This window comes from Coptis chinensis, chromosome 3, assembly GCF_015680905.1.
Source record: "Coptis chinensis isolate HL-2020 chromosome 3, ASM1568090v1, whole genome shotgun sequence".
Classification (NCBI taxonomy): Eukaryota; Viridiplantae; Streptophyta; class Magnoliopsida; order Ranunculales; family Ranunculaceae; genus Coptis; species Coptis chinensis.
In genome coordinates this window covers 119,972,210-119,994,584 of record NC_141458.1, presented here as the reverse complement: position 1 = coordinate 119,994,584, position 22,375 = coordinate 119,972,210, and the positions used below count along the sequence as shown (strand labels likewise).

Genomic DNA, 22,375 nt, shown 5'->3' with positions numbered 1-22,375 from the left:
AATTACGACACAGATATGTGTGTCTTCGGTGTCCCCGACGTGCATCCGCCCTCAGATGGCACGGATCATATATGACCCTTCGGGCGCTTCACCCGATTCATTCACCCAGATGATGAGAGATACGCTGCGTGCCTTCGGCCGCGCGGCGTCACGCATTTATTACGATATATATCGCCGTTCGTGCCCCCCCCGACGCATCCGTCCCCCGGTATGGAATAGATACGAGCGTCTTCTGCGCCCCCAACGCACATCCACCCCCCTAAAGATGATACGCGGATCTTCGGCGTCTTCGATGACATCCGCCCTACGTGATGATACCGCACGCCCTTTCGGCCCCACATCCGCCTCCTATATCGACCGCGATACGCGACCTTCGGCATCCCCGATGCACATCCGCCCCTACGCCATACGATATCGCTGGCGGCTTTTGGTGCACATCCGCCTCCGGTATGACATACCAGGATACACGCGCCCGGCGCTACCGATGCATCACATCCGTCATCCGATATCTGGCGTGCTTTCGGCTCTCCGACGCCAAGATCCGCCCCCATGCATATGATATGATATCATGACGCCTTCGGCTCCCTTGACGCGCATCCGCCCCCAGTACGACATAGATATGTGCGCCCGGCGCCCTGGACACGCATCTGCCCCCAGTACGACACATATACGTGCGCCTTTTGGCTTCGGCGTCCCCGACGCACATCCGCCTCCTACTCATGTTTCCAGAGTACCGCATTGATACCGCGCGCCCGACGACATCCGCACCGCACTCGATACGGCAAGACGGATACATCAGCGCGCCCGGCACATCCACCCCTCTACTCATGTTTCCAGAGCCCAAAAACAGTCCATACTTTTTTTGGGTGGGGTGGGTGAGGTGAGAAATTTTTTTAAACTCGCCCCAAGAAAACAATCTAGTGGATATGGTGAGGGGGTGGCACGACCAAATATCACCTTATGAGGTGGAATTTGTCATCCCACTCCTCCCTTCTTTGTTATATAGATTTTTACGGCACACTAGAGGTCTACATCAAATAAGGAAGTTTGATGGTAATGGAATGGATATAATATACTTTATATACACAAGAGAACTGGGGAAGAATGTTAGGAATTAGAGATCACAGTAATCCCGACTAATGACAATTATTTTCAAGATCTTGGAATCAATGACAAAACAAAAACACCAATACAACCACTGAAGCAATAATAAAATAACAAAGAATAAACGAACACAAGGAACTTACGTGGTTTGGGTATTGCCTTATACTAATTATTGCTTTAATAATATACTTACTACGCGCCCCGTACACTATGAGCTCTCTTAGTTGTGTCTTATTAATTCTCAAATACCTTGGGGTATTTATAGAGAACGTGAGGAACCAAAGTAATGATTGTTTCCAAAACCAATTTACTTATTTATCACCGTTTAGGAGAAGTAGTGCTGGCGGGTCCATGTTTCCAATTCCGATTTGGAAACTAACCACGTGGTGATCAAGCTCCATACTTAACAATCTCTCACTTGGAGATTGATAACCAAAGTAAATCAACTCCATGCATTTCCAATGCATAATAGTGTGCTTCATCTACGATCTTCAAACTAGAAGACCAATTGAAGCTAGACATAGCTTCAGCTTCTCAATAGTCACTGTCTTTGTCCATTGTGAGTCTCAGCTCACTGCAGTAGCTCCCACTATAAAGACATAATTAGTAGTGCATTTCCTGCGATCAACTTCACCTTCAAAGTCTGTATCAATATACCCTTGCAAGTACACATCACCCCTCACACAACAACATTCATCAGTAGTACCTCTTAGATACCACAGTATCCACTTCACTGCTTCCCAGTACTGTTTGCCACAATTGGTCATCAACTTGCTAACAGCTCCCACTGCACGGGAAATATCTAGGCGCGTGCAAACCATGTACCACTGCCTAGGGGCTTGTGTCAAACTATACAAGCTCTTTCTTAGATTGCATACTATATTCTCTCTACCCAATTCAATGAAACACTCACATTGCTGCACATACATCTCTTCCTCTTGGTCACCATGGAGGAAGATAGTTTTCACATCTAACTGCTCAAAGTGTAAATCTTCTGCTGCAACAATACTTAACACTGACATCGTAGTATTTAGTTTCACAACTAGAGAAAATATCACTGTGTAATCAGAGACGAAGGATTTCATCTCATTCTTCATTGCAAGCTCCCACTCGCTCGCATCATCAACCTCCAATGCTTTATCATAGCATTGTGGCACACCGCCATCAGTGCGTGACAATGATACTGGCGGTAGGGCTGGCAATGGGTTGGATCGGTCCGGATATATGCAAATCCAAAATTGATCCGCTTTTTAACAATACAGACCAGAATCGGACCCGACCCGAATGGATATTTGAGTTAGAGAACCAGAACCGAACCGAAAACTTTTTTTTGATTCCGAATCCGATCCGTTCCGAACCAATAAGCTCAATTTCAATCCGGTGAACCAAGTTCTTTATAATTGGATCCTAATTTTCGTTATATAAATATTAAATAATTTTTTTTGCTAAACACAAAAACAGGATACACAAATCCAAAAGGCATAATGAATGATTTTAAATCCAAATTTGTAAGGGAGGATTTTCCTTTAGATAGAAACCATCTTTTTGTTATGTAAAAAACATATCGTAATATTACATATGTATTTTGCATATCTTATTTTGGAACTTTAAATATTGTAATGTTGTTGTAATAGAAATATATGGTGGAGGAAAATTAGGAAGAATAAGACCAAAAATTTTAATCGGATCAGGCCTATAATGGTTCGGTACATACTTAATCCAGAACCAATCCAATAAGAGTCTGGTTCTGATTTTCAAGACCCAGAACCGATCCAATATGCTAACTACCTGTCCCAGATCCGCTTTTATTGGTTCGGATCGGATTGGGTATTGGTTCTTACCCGACCCATTGCCAGCCCTAACTGGCGGTCCTCTGTTGATCAGGTAAGATGTCGTGCTAATGGTCTCTGCCCAGAACTGCTTGGGCATCCCTGCTAGTATACGCATACACTTAGCTCTTTTTGTCAATGATCTGTTCATACACTCTGCCACCTCGTTCGGTTGAAGCATCCCTCACAAAGTATATTCCATCTCCATTCCATTATCTGCACAATCATTCCTCAAACCTGCATCAACGTACTTTCCTCTATTACCGAATCTCAACTCTTTTACTTTTAAGTTTGTCTCATTTTCAACCTTGGCATTCCACTTCCTGAACACTCCATAATCCTCAGATTTATGTCTCAAGAAATATGCCCACACCTTTCTCGTGTGGTAATCAATAAAAGTTACAACATATGACTTTCTGCCATGGGAGGAGACTGTAGCTGGCCGCCAGACATCTGTATGGACTAACTCAAGCTTTTCTACTTTCAAAATTCTGCCTACATTCTGAAAACTTACCCGCTTCCGCTCTTCAACGCAGTTCTCACGGAAGCCAAACTCAGTCAACTGTAACATGGGTAGTTTTCCAACTGAGTGAAGGACTTGCATTCCTTTCTCACTCACATGACTAAGTCTGTGGTGCCACACATCCGGATCTTCTTTGCTATTCGCAATAGCAAATGAAACACATGCATCAATGGTCCTATAGAGAGTACCACTCCTCTTTCCTTTTGCCACCATCATAGAACCCTTAGAGACTTTCCAAGCATTACCAGTAAAGGTTGTCACATAACCTTCATCCGCCAACTGCCCCACAAAAATCAAGTTCTTCCTCAAATTACGGACATGTCTCACATCTCTCAATTTCCATACAAACCCTTTCAACTTGATCTGCATATCACCCTTGCCAACAATGTTACAAGGTTGATCATCACCAAGTAATACCTTGCCTAGGTCACCTTTGGTGTAGTTCTCAAAGAACTTCCGATTTGAAGTAGCATGGAACGATACGCCGGAATCTATGACCCAAGACTCTAAATTGTTCTTCTCCATAGAACATATCAATGCGTCATCATCCACTTCAATAACATTAACATCTTGATTCTTGTTCTTGTTGTTATTTCTTTGAGCTTTACATTCATAACTGTAATGGCTTGGCATGCCACAATTGTAACACAAATTATCACTTGTATATTTAGGTTCATGTTTAACATCATCAAGGCTATGAGATTTCCATCTCCCCTTTCTATGTTTTGACTGATGTCGGCCTTTGTATGAACTCATTCATCTACTCTTTGTGATCAATGCAGACTCTGAAGTGGAGGCATTATCCGACTACCTTCGGATCTCTTCGGTTAGTATCATACTAATAACTTCATCATATTTCAACTTAGATTTGCCAGAAAAACCACTAATTGCAGAAATTGTGGCTTTCCAACTCGGTGGCATCTGCCTAAGAATTGTGTAAGCCATCACCTCATCACTAAAAGTGATCTCAACTAACTCAAGTTGGTCTTTGGTCTCATTGAACAAATTAAGATGTTCTCTGAAAGAATCTTCCTCAGACATTCTCAATGTAAAGAGTTTCGTTATAAGATGTACCTTATTCACCGCAGAGAGTTGTTCATACATACTTGAGAGAGCTTTCATGAGAGACGCCGCCTTCCCCGTTCTTGATGTTGAAGGCTACGGACTTAGACAAACTCAATCGGATTGTCGCCAATGCTTTTCTATCAAACAAATCTCATGCTTCTTGTTCCATCGTTGCAGACTTATTTCCTACCAACGGTTCATAGAGATCTTTCTGATAAAGATAATCCTTTATTTGCATCTTCCAAAAGCCGAAGTTTGTACCATCAAACCTCTCAACCATGGTTGTCGTCTTCTCAGTTGTCATTGCTCCCACTTGAACCAAACTACATTGGAGTAATCTTCACTCAAGAAATTTTCTTCAAACACCTTATTTCAAACCACGGCGGAGTTCACCACTCAGGAATTTCTTCAAACACCTTCAGTAATTCGATTCACAAACCATACTCCGATACCAGTTGTTAGGAATTAGATATCACAGTAATCCCGACTAACGACAATTATCCTCAAGATCTTGGAATCAATGACAAAGCAATAACACCGATACAACCACTAAAGCAATAATGAAATAACAAATAATAAATGAATACAAAGAACTTACGTGGTTTGGCAAACACTACAAAATCCACTATAATCAAAGAGTTATTTACAATGTCACGAGCCTCACACAAACACCAATCTCTTTCTCATACGCACACTCTTTTTGCACTCACAAATTTATGCTATTACACTATCATAATACACTCACAAATTTGGCTATTGCCTTACACTAATTATTGCTCTAATAATATACTTGCTATACGCCCCGTACACTATGAGCTCTCTTAGTTGTGTCTTATTAATTCTCAAATATCTTGGGGTATTTATAGAGAACATGAGAAACCAAAGTAGTAATTGGTTTCCAAAACCAATTTACTTGTTCATCACCGTTTAAGAGAAGTAGTACTGACGGTCCGTATTCTAATTCCGGTTTGGAAACTAACCACGTGCTGGTGATCAGGCTCCTTAGAGAATCATCAACGCATTTTCATTTTTCGTTGTGACACTTCAGCAGTTTATAGACTTCAAAATTTTTAAAACCATGCGAAGAACCAGCGCGTTTTGTGTAAGTTTTGGTAAAAAAATTTGGACCGGAATAGTTGTCCCGTGCCAATCTAAAGTTTTTTTTACACGGGAATAGTTGTCCCGTCCCTTATTGAAATACATTTTATTTAAAATGCGTGAATTCGCATCACAAGCTTCCAATAACATTTCCCCACAAGAGCTTCAGCGAGATAAACTCAAAACCCATTCCTTCAATCACCAAATAAAAATTCGTTTTTCAACCAAATTTGTTTCTATTTTTTGCAATGGATCAACGTTGTCGAGCTGGACATAAAAGAGTATTCTGCGTGGGTCGGGGAGTTCAAATCCTTGGGAAAATGAGAGTGAACTCGTATCGGAAAATGATTTCAATTTTCCACGGAGATTAAGTATTGTTGATCATCCGACATTGGCTCCCGATCCAAACAAGCATGTTTCGTGTTTATATAACACTGACGGAGTAAGTATGAGTTTATGAATGTTGTTTAATTGATTTTGATTTAAAATCGTATTTAGAATTTATCGTATACTAACTGTTTGATTAAATGCCTTAATGTGTAAAAAATGAGTTCGACGAAATGGAGATGCGCAATGCCGAGTATTAAAGACTTCTAGAGTCATCTAGTGGAAAGAGGGGAGGAAATGAAGCACGTAAGAGCTTGAATTTTGGGAACACTTTTTGGTTCATTGATATCGTGTACGAGCATTCGGACTAATCGTCTACTGATATTTGTATTGGCGGAACGATGGTGGCACACCACGCACACTTTTCACCTTCCATGTGGTGAGATTGGTATCACACCACTTGACTTTACAATGCAAACGAGTTTAAGTGTGGGCGAGAAGAAGCCAGTTTTGTTTGATTCAAGTATCGAAGATGATTTTGAAAGGTTGAAGACTCTACTGCCTTTGTTGTTTGATTTTGAAAGTAGACTTGTTCCAGGGAATATGGATGGCATATACATTTTGAACCTGCACATCAGAGAAAAATTCATGCATCGATTAAATTATGAATATTATTTAGAACATGAAGTTGACGCCTTATATTTGGACCCAAACTCTGCGGAGGAGGATGAGTTTATTATGATTTTTTTGTTATATTTTTTAGGCCAAGTGGGTTTTACAACAAGAAAATTTGGGGTTTGGGCTGGTTGGTTAGCGTCTTTGGTAGACCTTGATAGCTTGAAAGATTTTGACTGGGGAGGTGCTTTCATGACACATTTATATACAGGGCTTGATTTGTTTGTACTATATACAGGGCTTGATTTGTTTGTACAAACAAATCAAATGGAGAAGCAATGCAACGAAATTACTTGGATACTACAGGTAATTCAATTGGATTTAACTTTTAAGATATAAGCTTTTATTTTGTTAGTTAAATATATTATTATATAATTTAAATTAGATACACTTTCATTTGATTATTTCAATACTTGTGATATGAGTATTTGGCTTGCTTAAACCCTATACTGAGAGATGATTGGGATAAGGACTTATGGTCTTGCCTACAGGGATGGGCTGCAGACGGTCATGCTAGATTAATGGATGAGATCCATAATGATCTTCAAGCTGCTAGGATCCAAATAGAGACGAAAAGTATGAGATATATTGTTTGGAGTCCGTGGCAAGGTTCTCAATTTGAGAATATGCATATCTGTCAGCATAGTACTCTAATGTCGTTAAAAAGATTCATATTGCAAACCCCTGATATAAGTGCTTGGTTCCTTGGAGATAAGGTGACTATGCAAACTATTGTATATACATATATTCCTGCTCCCCTACCCATAGATATGCGTGTTATGGGTGTTTCAGAGAATTTGATTGAACGGAATCGCGTTGAGCGTGCATGGCCGTGTTTTACAAATTATGTTGATGTGAACTCCAGTCTTGATTATGAGACTTATTGGCGGAAATTTTCTAAGGGAAGCCTATTTGCGGGTCCACTGTATAGAGGTGCAAACATGGATGTCACAACTAGTCAAAGTTTTAGGCGAGACGTCGAATTCCCATAACTTACAAGTTCCACAAGAACATTTGGAGTATATCATGGTTATACACCCCCACCTAGTGATCCATATGACCCATGGTCATACCACGTTGTTAGTTTTCAGGGAATGGAGAGCACATTTCACTTGGAGCGTTCGATGCTTGTACCTGAGTTACAACAGTTTAATGAGGTATATTTATATTTCATTATGTTAATTTAAACACACTATGTATATTTAACTTAGATACAATATTGACACAATGCAGAAAACAGTGCATGCTCGATTATCAGATGAAATGCAAATCAACCAGGGGCTTCGAGCTAGTTTAATTGAGCACACTCAACAGTATTATGACTATTTAGACGAAGAACGAACGCAAAGAGTAAACGTTGAGTGTAGGATGGCTGAGATGACAAACGATTTGGAAGCCTTGGTAATTTTATTATATGTTTTACATTTTCATTTTTTTTAAAAATATATATCCAATTTTAGATTTTAATTGCATTGTGTTGATCATGCATCAAAATAGTGCTCCTAATAAGAGAGGGTGAAAACGGAGAAGGAGTGGCCAGAGCAGTTAGGGCAGTGCTCTATAGTGCTATATTGCATTATTTTGTAATAATTTAGTGATGTCATTGTTGTTGTTGTTGGTTGTTGTTGTTTTTAGGATTTGAACAAGTTTTTGAAAATCTTAACATATTTAGGTATATAAATTATATTGATTAAACAAAGGAGCTGAGGCTATGTCCAATTTTTTTTATGCATTAAATTAATTATTACATTACGTTAATTTAAAATCAAGATATTTGGGGCTAGTGAATCTATTATTTGCGTTAATTATTACATTGTTTTACTTATTATAGCAAGTTTATAATCTATACATGTTTTTTGTTATGTAGACAGAGAAATTCTCATGTGAACAATCAAGCCCATGTGAACGTGACTAATAAGCTCATGAGCCTCCAAGCCAAAACTGAATTGCATAATAAAGAAAAAATACACTAAAACAAAGGGATCAATTTATACGTTATACATTGACATTATTCCCAAAGGGGGGGGGGGGGATCAATTTATTATTTCCAAGGGGGACCAATTTATATCCATTGGCATTATTCCCAAGGGGGATCAATTTATATCCGTTGGTATTTAAACGGATATATTTTTATCCGTTGAAATTTATTCATAACGTATATATTTCTATCCGTTGGGCCTTTGCATATATATTCAAAGTCATTTTCATTCCTCACTTCAGCTTCTCATTTTCATTCTATAATCTTTCTCAACTTCAATTACCAATATGGACGGATCAAATATTATCCACATTTCTACACCTAAGATTTGTCAGTGGTGTAAGGAAGTTGGTCATTATGCTTATTTCATGTCCATGCATTAACATCAAATCCCCAAAATCTTAATGCAACGGTATGATGATAGTGGTCATAGTTAGCAATGATGATGGAACATTGAAATACAAACTTCTAAAGTGTGATGTTGATGATTGTCCCTCAAATATCAACATCTATTATTCAAAAAAGGTTGACATACTTGTATGTCATTTTTGCAAGAAAGCAGTAGATTTTTGCCCTAGGTGGCTTGTGCGATCAATGCAATCATTTAATGTGTGGTGGAGAAACAAATCGTACCTCTTAGAATTTAATTGTAGGATATGTAATATTTGTATTTTGTTTATTTTCCTAATGTATTGTCTTTAATTGTTTTGCACGTGTTTTTAATTCCGTAGAATTTTATAAGATGTTTTGCATTTTTATTTCAAATTAAGTTATAATGTTTTTCATTTCTAGTTGAGTTGATTTGTTTTTAATTTCAACTTATAAACAAACACATTTTTTTAAGAAAATATACTTTCATTAAAACAAAATACAATTTTATTTAAAGAAAAACATACATGTAAACAATAAAAACATATTACAACATAAAATTTAAATAAAATAGTATGCTAAAACATAATCTAATACCATTCAAGTATATCCTCAGGCCCAACAGTACAATTTTTGCAAATTTTCTCAAATCGTTCAGGCCCAACGGTACAAAAGCCTAATGTTACAAAAACCTAACGGTACAATTTTGCAAATCTTCTAAAATCATTTAGACCCAACGGTACAAAAACCCATAGTATTAAAGCCCAATGGTATAAAATCGAGAAGATTTAATTTTTTATTAAAAAAAAAGAAAAAAATGCTGGACGACAAAAGCAGTCCCGTCTCACTCTTGGACGGGACAAGTTGTCCCATGCGAGACTTTTCTATATTCTTGACGAATTTGGTTTCAGATTTAACAATTTTAAAAATAAAAACAATATTTTGACAGCGCTTAAGTGATATAATTGCCAAATAAATTGCAAATTATAGCATCCGTTGATGATGCTCTTATGAAGACATTATTATGCTAATTTCCTTAGGGGCTATAGGCTATAGACTATAGAGGAATCACATGCTACATGCTATTTTGTTAAGGGCTATAAAAGAATCACCTGTAAACTCCTGCCAACAGTAGCAATATGATGGATGGGTCAATAGAAATAAGAAGATTTATTTCCATAGAAGGAACCACGTCAGACTCAATGCACCCGATTATGAACTTATGACGTAGCCAACCTTCACAATCGCTCCAGCATTGTCAAAAAAAACATTGTGGCAGTTAAAACTACAGTGAGTACTCAAACTACAGTTATAGTTTTCCCAGCTTTTCACCAAAAAGGCCATAAAACAGACAAGAAGAGAACATGTACTTTGTCAGAGTTCCCAAGTCTTTTTATGTTTGAGCTGTCTATAGTTTGAAGTCAAGAGGGGCAAAATAATGTTAAAAGATACATCGCTAAAAGTAGATCTTATCCTATAAAGCAACAGTATAAGGCAAGTAGAGAATAATAAGAGAGAAAAAACACCTGTTGAGAATTTTTTTCATTCTAAAACTTCACTACCCCTACATGTCCTTTTCTGTGCTAAGTAGGCCCCAATAACAGTGACCTTTAGAATATCTATCCAAGAGCTAAAAAATGAACTTACATGATTTAACAGATTCCTTTCAGTAACTCCAGCCGACCATTTTCCATTCCTGCCCCTGCCCCCGCCCCCTTACAGCATTAACTTTGAGTCCACCCAAAGCCATTTGGATTCTTCATGGGTTTTTGTGTTTTTATTGGTTCTTGCATTCTTGTTTCCAAAAGCTTGATTTGGTGAAGGGTTCTTGTTGGAACTTGAAACTGGTGGTTGGTTTTCACTTCATTCTCTTTGGTTGGTTGGGGTGGGCCAGAGATGTTTGGTTCAGGTATGAATTTGATCACTACTGTGATTGGATTTGGGATGAGTGCTACTTTTATTCTGTTTGTTTGTACAAGGCTAATTTGTGGGAGGATGCGAGCAGCCGACTCTAGAGAGGCCTTTGAGGTGGATTCCTCAACTGATATCGAGCAGGTAAACATTTTTTTCTTATGATTTGAGGCAAGACTTGTTAATCTTCAATGAGCTTTTACTTGGTTTTTAGATTTGTGTTACATTATTTGTTCAATTATGTATGTCCAAGTCATGTTTAAATGTTTAAAGTGAGTTCCGGTCGAAAGCACTGAGCCGACATACTCAGAAACATACTTGAAGCCAAGGACTACTATATGTTCTTAGATTGGATGATACTAGCAGTTTTATTGCCTAGATTCTTTTATATAAGTCGCAACTTTTGATTGTTTGTAAGCATGCCCATCTCATATATGGAGGTTTTTAGTACCTCATTGCTGTACTTGGAAAGGCTGGGGAGGTTGTTGATAGATCCTAGGAAGATTGAAGTATTTCCTTGCTAAATTTTCATGCATCATGATATTAAGATCAAGTTTCTCCTGCTTACGCATTTGGGTATATGGTGTTCTTCGAATAATATAGGAAAGATGTGCTTTTGAGAAAGAACCAAAAATTTATCCATAAGTTTAAGGTTGGTAAATTCCCAGTTTTGATTTCTTAGATCATTTTTTATGTTCACTGCAGACTGTCTAAACGGGGCTGAAAGTGTCAGTTTGATTTCACTATAGATGGTTAATCATATGATCTTTTACTAAATGGCAAGAAGAGCGAGTTTTCGCCAATGTGTATGGAGTGTGGTTTGAGACCTTAGGGCATTTAATTAGGATGTGTCAACAAGAGGATATTTAAGAGGCACACATCACTTTGGAAAAAAAATGAATTTTAGGTCTCCCATTGTACTTAATGTTAAGGAAAAAGGTGCTAAAAGTGTTGTAGTCAAGTTTAGTGAGAGTGAGAAGCAGGACTTGGGTTCCTTGACCTTTTAATATGAAGATGGAGGTCATTGAATCTTAGTGTCAGACAGTAACCTGTATAAATTAGCATGAAAAGATTTGTTCTGAGAGAAAGAGAGAAAAAAAAAAAGGTTCTGCACCTTTGTGCACCATTTGGTGGAGTGTAGCTCACAAAAGTTCTTTTTCTCCCCTTAGAATATAGTCACAAATGAGGCTTCCTTATGAAAATGTTAGCCTGGAGACAAAAACAGAATAAGCCACTGACTACAAATACATTTTTGAGTGGGATTGCAAGTTTAGCTGATGAAATGCAGAAGCCATTGTTTCTAAAGTAATACTTGTAATCCTTCCTACAATACATTTTTCTTGGTTTATATAATCCTCATCTCAAATTGGCATTAGTAAACTAAAGGTACTCCTTTGTGATGGAGCTGGATTGAGTTTGAATTCAACTAAATATTGAATACTGGTGATTGTTTGGATTTTAATTGTGACAAATTTTTTCAGCCCGAACAAAGGTCAGGTGGACTAGAACCAATTGTGGTTGCTTCACTCCCTACCATGAAGTTCAACCATGAGGCTTTTGAATCTGTAGAAGATGCACAGTAAGTGTAATTCCTTCTTCTATAGCTCTATGAGATGTTCCTACTCTTTGTTGCTATTGTTCTTAGTCTCATTCAAGACACCATTTTATTAGTGTGAGAATAATTTACTAATACTATCCTTTCATGAGAATGATTTAGTCAATGGGAATCAGTTCAGAGTATACGAGATATTAACTATTGGTTATGCCATCGTTACAATCATCTTAGGAGCTCTGTTGACTAATAGGATACACTAGCTTATGAGTTTTATGAGTTACGACCTTATCATCCCTGGTGGAAGACCGCATTCCAGAGTTCAGTGGAACATAAGGCCTATACTATATTAGTATACACAATCTTTTGTGTATTTTGGATCCAAGTTTCATCTTAGATTTTTTTATTTGGTAAAATTTTCTTCTTTGTTGAAAGTTAGGAACATTCAAAGTCTTCTGTTATTATTGTGCAGGTGTTCAATATGTTTAGGGGAGTACCAAGAGAAAGAGATACTACGAATCATTCCCAAATGTGGCCACATCTTTCATGTTTCTTGTGTTGATTTGTGGCTACACAAACAATCAACCTGCCCTGTTTGTCGTCTCCCGTTACAAGATTCATTTGAAAAAATTCAAATGAGGTCGCCTAGGAGTGGTATGCCTATTGATAGCCCTGAGATAATGGGTGACCATTCTCAACAGTGGCTACTACCTGGCCCTGATCGGTCTGTGCACAATGGAAATAACCTAGCCCAGATGGAATCTATACCTGGAAACTCAGCACCTTCAGTATCTAGAGGCAGAAACCAGGAGATAATCGAGTAAATGCTGGACTGTGTCAGGATAATTTATGTGCCCTTGCTTGTAAAGCTGTGGCTTCATATACGTTAAAACGAAGGTAGCAATTCATTCATTTCGATCTTGATCTTTAAGCGGCCAAAGGTAGCAGGCTCTGGCATTCGGGTGTTGGAAATACTAAACTAGAGCAGGTATTCTATCTGAGGTAGTGAAGTTTCCAGATCTTTGTAAAGTAGGATTCATTGAGGTATCTGGCGTGTTCCAAAATCAGTAATTTAAACTTTAGAGTGTTTATTATATGTAACTCTCAGCAATCTTTTGAAGCTAGACAGTATGTACATTTGTCAAAGTGTCTGATAACAAACTTAACACTTAGAATTCCAGATCAGCTGTTGTTTAACTCTTCCATTCTTGTTAGTTGTTATTCAATGCTAGAATATGTAAGAATCCCTCTCCAATTATTCAGTTTTCCTCTTGATCTAATAGGATTCTTCTTGATAAGGTTTGACTAGTTAACAGTAAACCATTGGCCCGTAGTTTGTCACCGACATTAGCCATAATTGGGATGGGCCTTTGAGTGTTGGGCTCATATATAATTAAAGAAAAACGTGCAAATCACATGACACATTGTTTTATTATTATTATTATTAGTTCCCTGTTTGGTTGTTTGCACAGTATTCCCAGTGAAGTCTTCTTCCCGTTTGTAGTTAATTAATGGAGCCAATAATGCCGGAAATCCCAGCGTTACGAGACCTAATAACAACCTTAGAACACGCAACTCAAATAGCCAAACAACTCCCAACAACAACAAGAACCGATCCAACTCACTATTTCCAACTCTATTCTTCACTCCAAATCGCGAATCACCAACTCAGTTCCTTTCTGAACCGATTCAACTCACCTCCTGAAAACTCATTATCCTCATCAGCCATTTGCGGAGATGAACCAATGCAAATTGAAGAAGAAGAAGAAGAAGAAGAAGAAGAGACTCCAATATTATAATTGACAAAGTGGAAGAGAAAATGAGAGACTTTTTTATACAAAACAAGCGTCGTCGTAAACGGGCCTTGTCGCCTACGTCAGCAATAGTTGAACAACGACCTTGTTTTGGTAATACTAATAATAATTTATTAGTTCTCCATGATGGTGATGATCCACGTGGTTCGCGTTTAAGGGCCTTTGATCTTGTTTACCAGTTTCATGGATGAGCCCCATTGCGGAATTCGGTTCTTTCTTTCTTTCTCACTCAATATAAATTTGTATTATTTATTGTTATGACGTGGAATAATGTTGTTATCATTTATGTCAATTTTGAGATATTATCATGGGTTGTGAGCAAGTTAAGTCTACAAATAAGACTTTGGCTGTAGAATGTAGATGATGATCCAATCTCTCTTCATGTTGTTAAAATGATATCAAGTTGGTGTTTTTCTTCGAATACAGTTTTTAGATCTTGTTAGTTGTTTTTTCTTTACATTTCGAATCGTCTTTAATGGTGAGGAGCCACCGTTAAGCTATATAGCTTGGAGACCCAAACTTAGATTCTATTACCTCTTTTTTGGTCTTCTTTTCATTTTAATGGAAAATATTTGTTTTCTTTTCGTTGGGTCGTGGTCTTGTTACTGCATACTGTTTGTTTGTTTTTTTTTTTTTTTTTCTAAACTTTGGTTATGGTTTTCAGATTTACTTTACTTCTTTGTAAAAATACTTTTGTTGGTGCTTTATTTTAAACTATAGTGTTCCTTTATCTTTTTCGGTAATTTTGTTTTGTTTTGTAAAGGAGCTACTTGTCGTTTATGTAGGGAACACTCGAGTAATGAAAATTTGAAAAGATCAATGTGCATGCAAACACAATTTATGTTATCTTTCTTGGATCAAGGTGCTAATATCCATTTACTTCAGTTTTCTATTCCAAAGGATAGTCTCCTATGAGCCATTTATCTGCAAGTAACTGCAATTTTGTTCTTCATGATGTTTGGATATTGAGTGATGCAAGAATCCATATTAGGGCATGAAATGGTATGGTTTCGGGATGGATCTAGCTAAATCCATTGTCAGATCCAGATCAATTTTACTGATTCTGTTCATATCTGGATCTGATCCTAGTCCTAGAATCAAACCTAATTGATCATTTTGGATTTGGATTTATATTCATATGATAAGTAGTAAGCGAACCAGTCGTTTTAGTTAATACATTTTTTTGGAGAGCTATAAAGCTATGACAGAGGTAAGATTTCATTTATTTTCTTAAGAAAATCAGGAGTTTCTATGTAAGGTAGTAAATTAAATAAGAATTACACCTTAGGTAGAACTTCAGTGCACAAATAATGGACAAATTTGAGGGAGAGGCACCTTGAGGGGGAGATACCACGTTTCTTGTCAACAGTTTGTATTATCAGCAGGATTAAGAATACCAGTTTACCACTTCTAGTCTTCCTCCATAGTAGTGTCTTTGCTTGATATATATCCGGGGGGGATTTTCGTACAATTCTTTTTTCCCCCTTAGGCAAGCAACAGATACTTTAAAGCTGCTCCATTCTTTTTATAATCAACTGCTTTTTGAGCCTGTGTTCTCATCCATCCTTGAAATCAACTTTTCACTCTTGCCCTTGATGATTTATCTCTGTCCTCTGAAGTAATTTTCTAACTTCGATAATATTCAAATGCAATGATGTCTGCTGACGATGAGTTCAGTGTTATCTTGAAAGGAATAGAACACGGAGTTTGTTACTACCTCAAGAAACCTTTACAAATAGCATATTTTGAAAACCTTTGGACACACCTTCCTCTCAAGAAGATAAACAAACGCCTAAGGCTTATAAAGCCCAACAAAAATGATCGAGTGTACTCACTGCATGAGAACCTAACTGGGCGGAGTGTCAAGTATACTTCTCTGGTCAATAAAGATATCTGGAGATTGCAAACTGGTAAGAAATATAGTTATAAAGAGACAAATGGAAAAAGTAGAAATGAGTGCCCATCTGCACAAAAAAAGGAAAGGGTGGTCTGGACAGAGGAACTTCATGCCCAGTTCTTGGAAGTTGTCAAAAAAATTAGGCTTTGATAGTAAGAGATCCCATTCTTGAATTTTTGGAACAAATCTGGTTCTTGGTTTCCTTTATCTTTCCTCTCTTTTATTGTAATTTGAAACTAATCAATGAATTCCTTTTCCTCGTGAACAGAAGCTGTTCCAATGAAAGTTAAGGAGCTGATGAAGATTCCTGGCTTGTCTAGACAAAGTGTAGGAAATCATTTGCAGGTTTGCTTTAATCTATGAAGAAATATATTTCTTTTCTCAGTATGTTGTGGGTAAGATTAGAAATCAGTATATGTTTTGGATAGAAAATCGTAATCACGAATTTGGGATATGACACCAATTGGGTGTGTCTTCAGTTCACAAAACTTTAATGGTCAAATACTTTGCTAAGGCCTTGAAAACATTAGCAATTACATTTGTTTAGTAGTAGTAGCAGTAGCAGTTGCAGTTGTTGTTGTTTGTTGTTGTTGGAGTTGGAAGTGTCTCTATTACTATTGCTTGATTTAAAATCAGATTTTCTATCCGTTAAATACAAAAAGTATCTTATATCAGAAATTTCTTGGAAATACAAACATTTTGTTTTTGTTAATATTGTATACTTGGGAGTTTATATACTAGATTGGCATTGATGATTGACTTGTCAACTCATTTTGTTCTCAACAATTTTGAATTACAGTTCATAAACAGACAACTTAATTTTATTAATTAAAACTTTTCTTTCTTAAAGGATGCTATTTAAAACCTAGTAAAATTTATGCAGGTTGTGTTACATTGTTCCTGTAAGCAACTCTATGATTGTGTTATATCTATTACTACCGATATTTTGTCTTCCATCTCTTGCATTTTATTTATCCTTGCGAGTTGCGTACGGTCGCTTTGGATGGGAACATTGTAAAAGCCTCCATATTTATATTAGCTTTTGGTGGGAACATAGCAAAAGCCTTCCTATATATATGGGCTGGAGCATTAGGTTTTCTTCTTTGCATGGGGTAGAGCCACACCTTTAGAACCACTACCTTAGAGCCATTCAAAAACTGGACCAACACATTGAATTAAGAGCTGTTTTTCTAGAGACAATCTTCCAACCATGGAGATAATTCTCACAAACAATTGCCTCATTTGAACATGTCTAGCACTGTCGAAAGTTAGATTTAAGGTTATAGAATTAATTAGAGGTCCACAAATTTCCAACTCTTCTGATGAAGCTAGATTTTTTTAATGAACTGAATTTTGTCTAGGATGATATTCATGGTGAGTAATACAGACACACAGTCACTTCCTTAGTAACTGATGTAAAGTACACAGCTGAATAATAAAATAATTAATCAACACTCAATTTCTTAATAAAAATAGTAACTTGGTAGCAAGATTGTTCATCAACTTCTCATTAAGGAGGCTACCGTCCTATTTATAATAATACCACCAACTTAACCCTAAGAAACTAGAATCCCTATATCAATCTAACTGGGCTTTATTATACGAGCCACAGGGCCAACATGGCTAGTAAACCTAAATAAATGAAAGTTTTATTAATGATGCCAATTGAATCAGTAACTCTCCCTCTTTACACTCTGGTGTAAAAGGTGTACCGGCAATATGAATTATGGACTGATTTTTGGTGGAGATGATCTATCAACCATGGGGAATATCCTAGAAAAGATTCATTTGAATGTGTCCAACCTTACCAAGAGAGTTGAAAAGTTGTGGAATGTTAGATGAAACCCCAAAATTTGAACACAACTATTAGCATAGTTAGACATACTCAAATTAACTGATTTTAGTGAGGATGATGTCCATGGTAGGCAGATCATCTCCACAAAAAATCAGCCCTCAACTCATGTTGTAGGATCCCCTTTTGGAGTTGATTGGTTTTGAGTGAGTGGCTCTGCCCCTCAATGCAATGTAGATTCTAATGAAGTTTGTGTTTTGAATGCTGATACATTTTATTTTAATACTGAATACGAACTTTGGTGATACTAGAAAGTTGAAACGATAAAGGTTTTCAAAGTAATAGACTAATAGTAAGCTTTGAAAACGTTGCAGATCTTTTTGTTTAATTTTAAGATTAGTGGCTTCTTGCCTTTTTATACTACACATTTCACTTATTATGAAACATTTTATCGAATTCTATAATCTGTCCATTTGATGATTTGGGAGTATACATGTGAATAGTGTTTTATCGTGGTTAATATTGAATATTTTGAGATAATTTCTAAAAGTTTCCTGTATAGAATACTACTGAGCATGTAATTTTTTTTTTGAGATTTTTTTTTGTAGATATATCTGTTGTTTCTGAAAAAAATACAAAGATGAAGCTGAATTGGGCATTGATCCTAGACACACAAGTTACCTGATGAAAGAGGTAAATATTCTGGGCTCTATGACACCAAGTCGTCCTCCGAAAGAATACAATCACAACAGTGAATTTCCTCAATTCTCTGGGCAACAGCAGCTTCAGATAACACCATTTCGACCAGGATTTGGCGGTAATTTTGATGGTCTCAATGCTTCTACCAACCTGCCTCCTGTTGGTCCCTTTCAGTTTAATAGTCAAGAATCATGTCATAAGTTTATGTCTCAAGCAAGATATGAACAATATATTCCATGGAGCAACCAGGAAAACTTGTAGCAACCATTGCGGGACAATGCATCTTTTAACCCACAAAATTCTGGTGGCTACCCAACTATTGGAATAGCTGCACCCTTCCCCTTTTCTCAGGTGAAATCATTATTTCTTTTGAACGCACTGCATGAACAGAATCTCAACTATTTGAGCCTTCATGGACAAAACAGTCATCCATCTTTTGGAAACACTGATGTTGGGAATGTACAATCATTTGGCATTAGGGATAAACCTGTATATTCAAATCATGCAAATCACTATTCTACCAACGACATCTACACCAGATTGCAAATGACTAATCCTGGAGTGTGCGTGAATCAGACAGAATGCTTTGGTAGTGAATCAGGTAACCCCAAATCCAACTTGAGCCGCATGGATGAGATTCGCAAAGGAAAGAGACCCATACAGGCTGTAGATGATTTCAATCCCATTTTAGCGTTTAATGGAAGTTCCACCTTGTGTGCTGCTGAATGTGAGTCCCCTTCCAGTGCTTTTGTCAATCGAAACCAATTTCAGGCAATGCCAGCATCACAACAGCAGCATGAGGACGGGGAGTTTGATGAAGAAGAATTTGATGCCTTGCTTGAGCAGTTTTGCAAAATACAGGGCAGTCAACCCTTCGATCAGGAAAGTCCATCCGGAAATCAGGCATGTATTACATTCATTATAGATATCTATTGTAATTCTATTTAATGAGAAGATTGACAGCAGTCTTCCTTGTCACCTTCCTTGTCATTCTCCTTGAGAACCAACCACCGTTTTTGTATTTTTTTTTTTTTAATTACTATTTTTATATATTTGTTATTTCTTGGGTTGCTGCAGCCAGAATGCGGTGAGGGAATCGTAGATCATGATATCTGTGAGTTTCAGATGGATGGGAACAACCCAACAATCATGTTGTAGAAGCATTCGTGAACCTTCTTTCATATGGAATTGGGTTTCACAGTTTTGTCAGTCTTATTCTAGACGAGGTTTTACACCCATAGGACGTGCTCATTGATTAGGGACAAATGATGCTTCTGGTTTTAGTTGTGGTTTAGTTTTAAGTTGTGTTACTTTGGCTTTTGCTTTAATTATGGTTTTGTATGAAGGTTAGTTGTTCTGATATCCATGTGATTACAACTTGGAATTTGGAAGTTGGAATAGAATTACTGGTTTCAATCCAACCAAGTGTATCTTGGTCGTTATCCAACCAGTTTTCTCTGTATGCGACTTGGTTTGTTAAATGATGCTATTTAAATTTAGATAAGGTTAAAAAGTTTAATTTGTTCCATGGCTGAAATTACTAAATTACTAGAGGTCAGATTTTAGTGACGATGTTATTTTTAGTCACCCAGTGCTTGTCAAACTCATCAGGTAAGAAAATACTTGCTGGTTAATAGTATTATTTTGTCGATGTCAGTTAAGTAGTGATTCTGTATCTCAGTATCTGTTTAACTGTTTTACTGTTTTTAACTTCCAACTTTCTAAGCGTTCTGTACCTCAGTCGTTCAGTTCTTGGAATAAAGTCGGTCAGAGAGTCATTAAGGTGTCAGGATTGACATCCAGTCCCGATGCAGAACATACTGAGTGTGTTTTTTTTTTCGATAAGAGATGCAGAACATACTGAGTTACTGACTATGATCATTGTCTTTGCAAATCACATATTCTGAATAGGAGTGAATGGTGAAACGGTGGGGTGGTCTATAAGCAATGTAATTACGTACTGGGGCACTTCCCCAGAGTCACGAATGAGAACCACGTGGTGCCATGCCTTAAGTACGGGTGTGTCTCTGAATATTATGGTGAAATGGTGGGGTGGGTCTCTGAATATTTCTGCATTGTACTCATTGCTATAAGACAACCGATGGCCCTTCTGTAACGTCCTAATTTTATGAAATAGATGTCTTGAAAGTTGAAACTCTTTATAGCATATCTGGATCCTGGAGGTGTAGTACAAAATATCCCAATATATCATAATATTTGGAGATATTTATTTAAATTTCAAAAAAAGATATATAAATATCATGATATGTTTAGATATATTCCGAATATATTCGATTTGTATATTTTTGATTTTGAGATATTTGACGATATTTTGTATATATAATAATTTTATTTAATATTTACTATTATATTTTAAATAAATATAAATAATATATCATGATATATTATGAAATATTTACAATATTTACGATATTTGTTGATATTTTAGATATATCTATATATTTGGTGATAAATATCTTCGATATATATCTACGATTTTCCGAAATGAATATCGATTTTATTGAATACAAGTATGACATGGGATTAAGAACAAAATGGGAAAAAAGTGGTCGTGGTATTTCTGTAAAATTTCACATAGCTGTCATATCGGGGTCCTTTACGAATCCGAGATATATCTTTTTATCTTCTGATAGTCATTAACCGCATGATACTAACAATTCCCGAACTGAAAAGGCACCAAGTCTAATTTGGCGTTTTTAATCATATTTTTTGATAGTTGAAACGATATATAAGGGGACACTTCTTCCAGTCAGTTCTTCTATTATTAGACTTCCACTCTCAATTTCACAGCATGACTAAGTCAATCTTCTTTGACTGGATGTCATCCGGTTAGTGCATGTGCAATGTCAAATCTACCCCTGGTGAAATGACCAAAATGGGGTTGGTCTCTGAAAACCAAAATAGATTTTACTGTCACCATCCTGTGCATTTAATCCAATGCCCACAAATATTTTTCTTAAATGACAACCCCTGATGGCCCTTCCCTTAGTAACGTCACACGTATCATCATCCTAACTACGAAATCAATAGTTGACAACATCTAAAAACCAAGATTTTGGTTGAAATTTCAAAAACAAAAACAATCAAATAATTTAACACGTCAGTTTCTCTTTCTTTCTTTTTTTTTTTTTGTTATTATTTGAAACTTCTTTTCTCTTAGAGAACCATATCCCCACCCTCCCACCACCTCCAGCTCCGGCCCAGACCACAAAACATTCACGACTGTTTAAATAGAAGGAAAACAAAAGATAGACAGAAAGAAAACATCGAGTTATAGATATCGAAGCAATCACCGAACTAATTTGGTGTTTTGTGTTAATTTATAAAAGAAAAAAACATCACCCTGACTGGAAAGACCCTCACCCTGGAGGTTGAGAGCTCGGATACTATTGATAATGTGAAGGCTAAGATCTAGGACAAGGAAGGTATTCCTCCAGACCAGCAAAGGTTGATCTTTGCAGGAAAGCAGTTGGAGGATGGCCGTACCCTTGCTGACTACAACATCCAGAAGGAGTTGTCTTTCCAATCTTGTGGGTTCTGAAGTTGTTGGGTTGGTGGCGATGTGTTGGTCTAGTTGTTTGTGTTTTCAATGGTCTGTGTTTGTGCAATGACACTGTTTATGTGCAATGACACTATTTATGTTTCTGTTGTTTAATTGTCTTTGGTTTGCAAGAACTTTGGTTTGCAATGACACTCAAATCCATTAGAGAAAGCATGTATT

At 37.0% G+C, this 22,375-nt stretch overlaps 2 protein-coding genes across 2 annotated transcripts; both read left to right on the top strand.

The window, feature by feature from the left end:
* Positions 1 to 10,613: 10,613 nt before the first annotated feature.
* On the top strand, positions 10,614 to 13,611 carry LOC147513736 (RING-H2 finger protein ATL39-like). Its single transcript, XM_086596965.1, has 3 exons — positions 10,614 to 11,023; positions 12,361 to 12,458; positions 12,904 to 13,611. Exons 1-3 carry the CDS (start codon positions 10,865 to 10,867, stop codon positions 13,253 to 13,255), a joined length of 609 nt encoding a protein of 202 aa, XP_086453091.1. The 5' UTR covers positions 10,614 to 10,864; the 3' UTR covers positions 13,256 to 13,611.
* Positions 13,612 to 18,645: 5,034 nt separating this feature from the next.
* LOC147513735 (uncharacterized) lies at positions 18,646 to 20,095 on the top strand. The gene is made up of 3 exons (XM_086598950.1): positions 18,646 to 18,792; positions 18,895 to 19,536; positions 19,711 to 20,095. Exons 1-3 carry the CDS (start codon positions 18,646 to 18,648, stop codon positions 19,789 to 19,791), a joined length of 870 nt encoding a protein of 289 aa, XP_086455076.1. The 3' UTR covers positions 19,792 to 20,095.
* Positions 20,096 to 22,375: the final 2,280 nt, after the last annotated feature.

Excerpts from the sequence above, each read along its gene's own strand:
- LOC147513736 (XM_086596965.1), top strand. The coding sequence starts at position 10,865 with ATGTTTGGTTCAGGTATGAATTTGATCACTACTGTGATTGGATTTGGG. Across the intron at positions 11,024-12,360 it reads CCTCAACTGATATCGAGCAG|CCCGAACAAAGGTCAGGTGG; the intron begins GTAAACATTTTT and ends AAATTTTTTCAG. Across the intron at positions 12,459-12,903 it reads GAATCTGTAGAAGATGCACA|GTGTTCAATATGTTTAGGGG; the intron begins GTAAGTGTAATT and ends ATTATTGTGCAG.
- LOC147513735 (XM_086598950.1), top strand. The coding sequence starts at position 18,646 with ATGACACCAAGTCGTCCTCCGAAAGAATACAATCACAACAGTGAATTT. Across the intron at positions 18,793-18,894 it reads CTTCTACCAACCTGCCTCCT|CAACCATTGCGGGACAATGC; the intron begins GTTGGTCCCTTT and ends GAAAACTTGTAG. Across the intron at positions 19,537-19,710 it reads AAAGTCCATCCGGAAATCAG|CCAGAATGCGGTGAGGGAAT; the intron begins GCATGTATTACA and ends GGGTTGCTGCAG.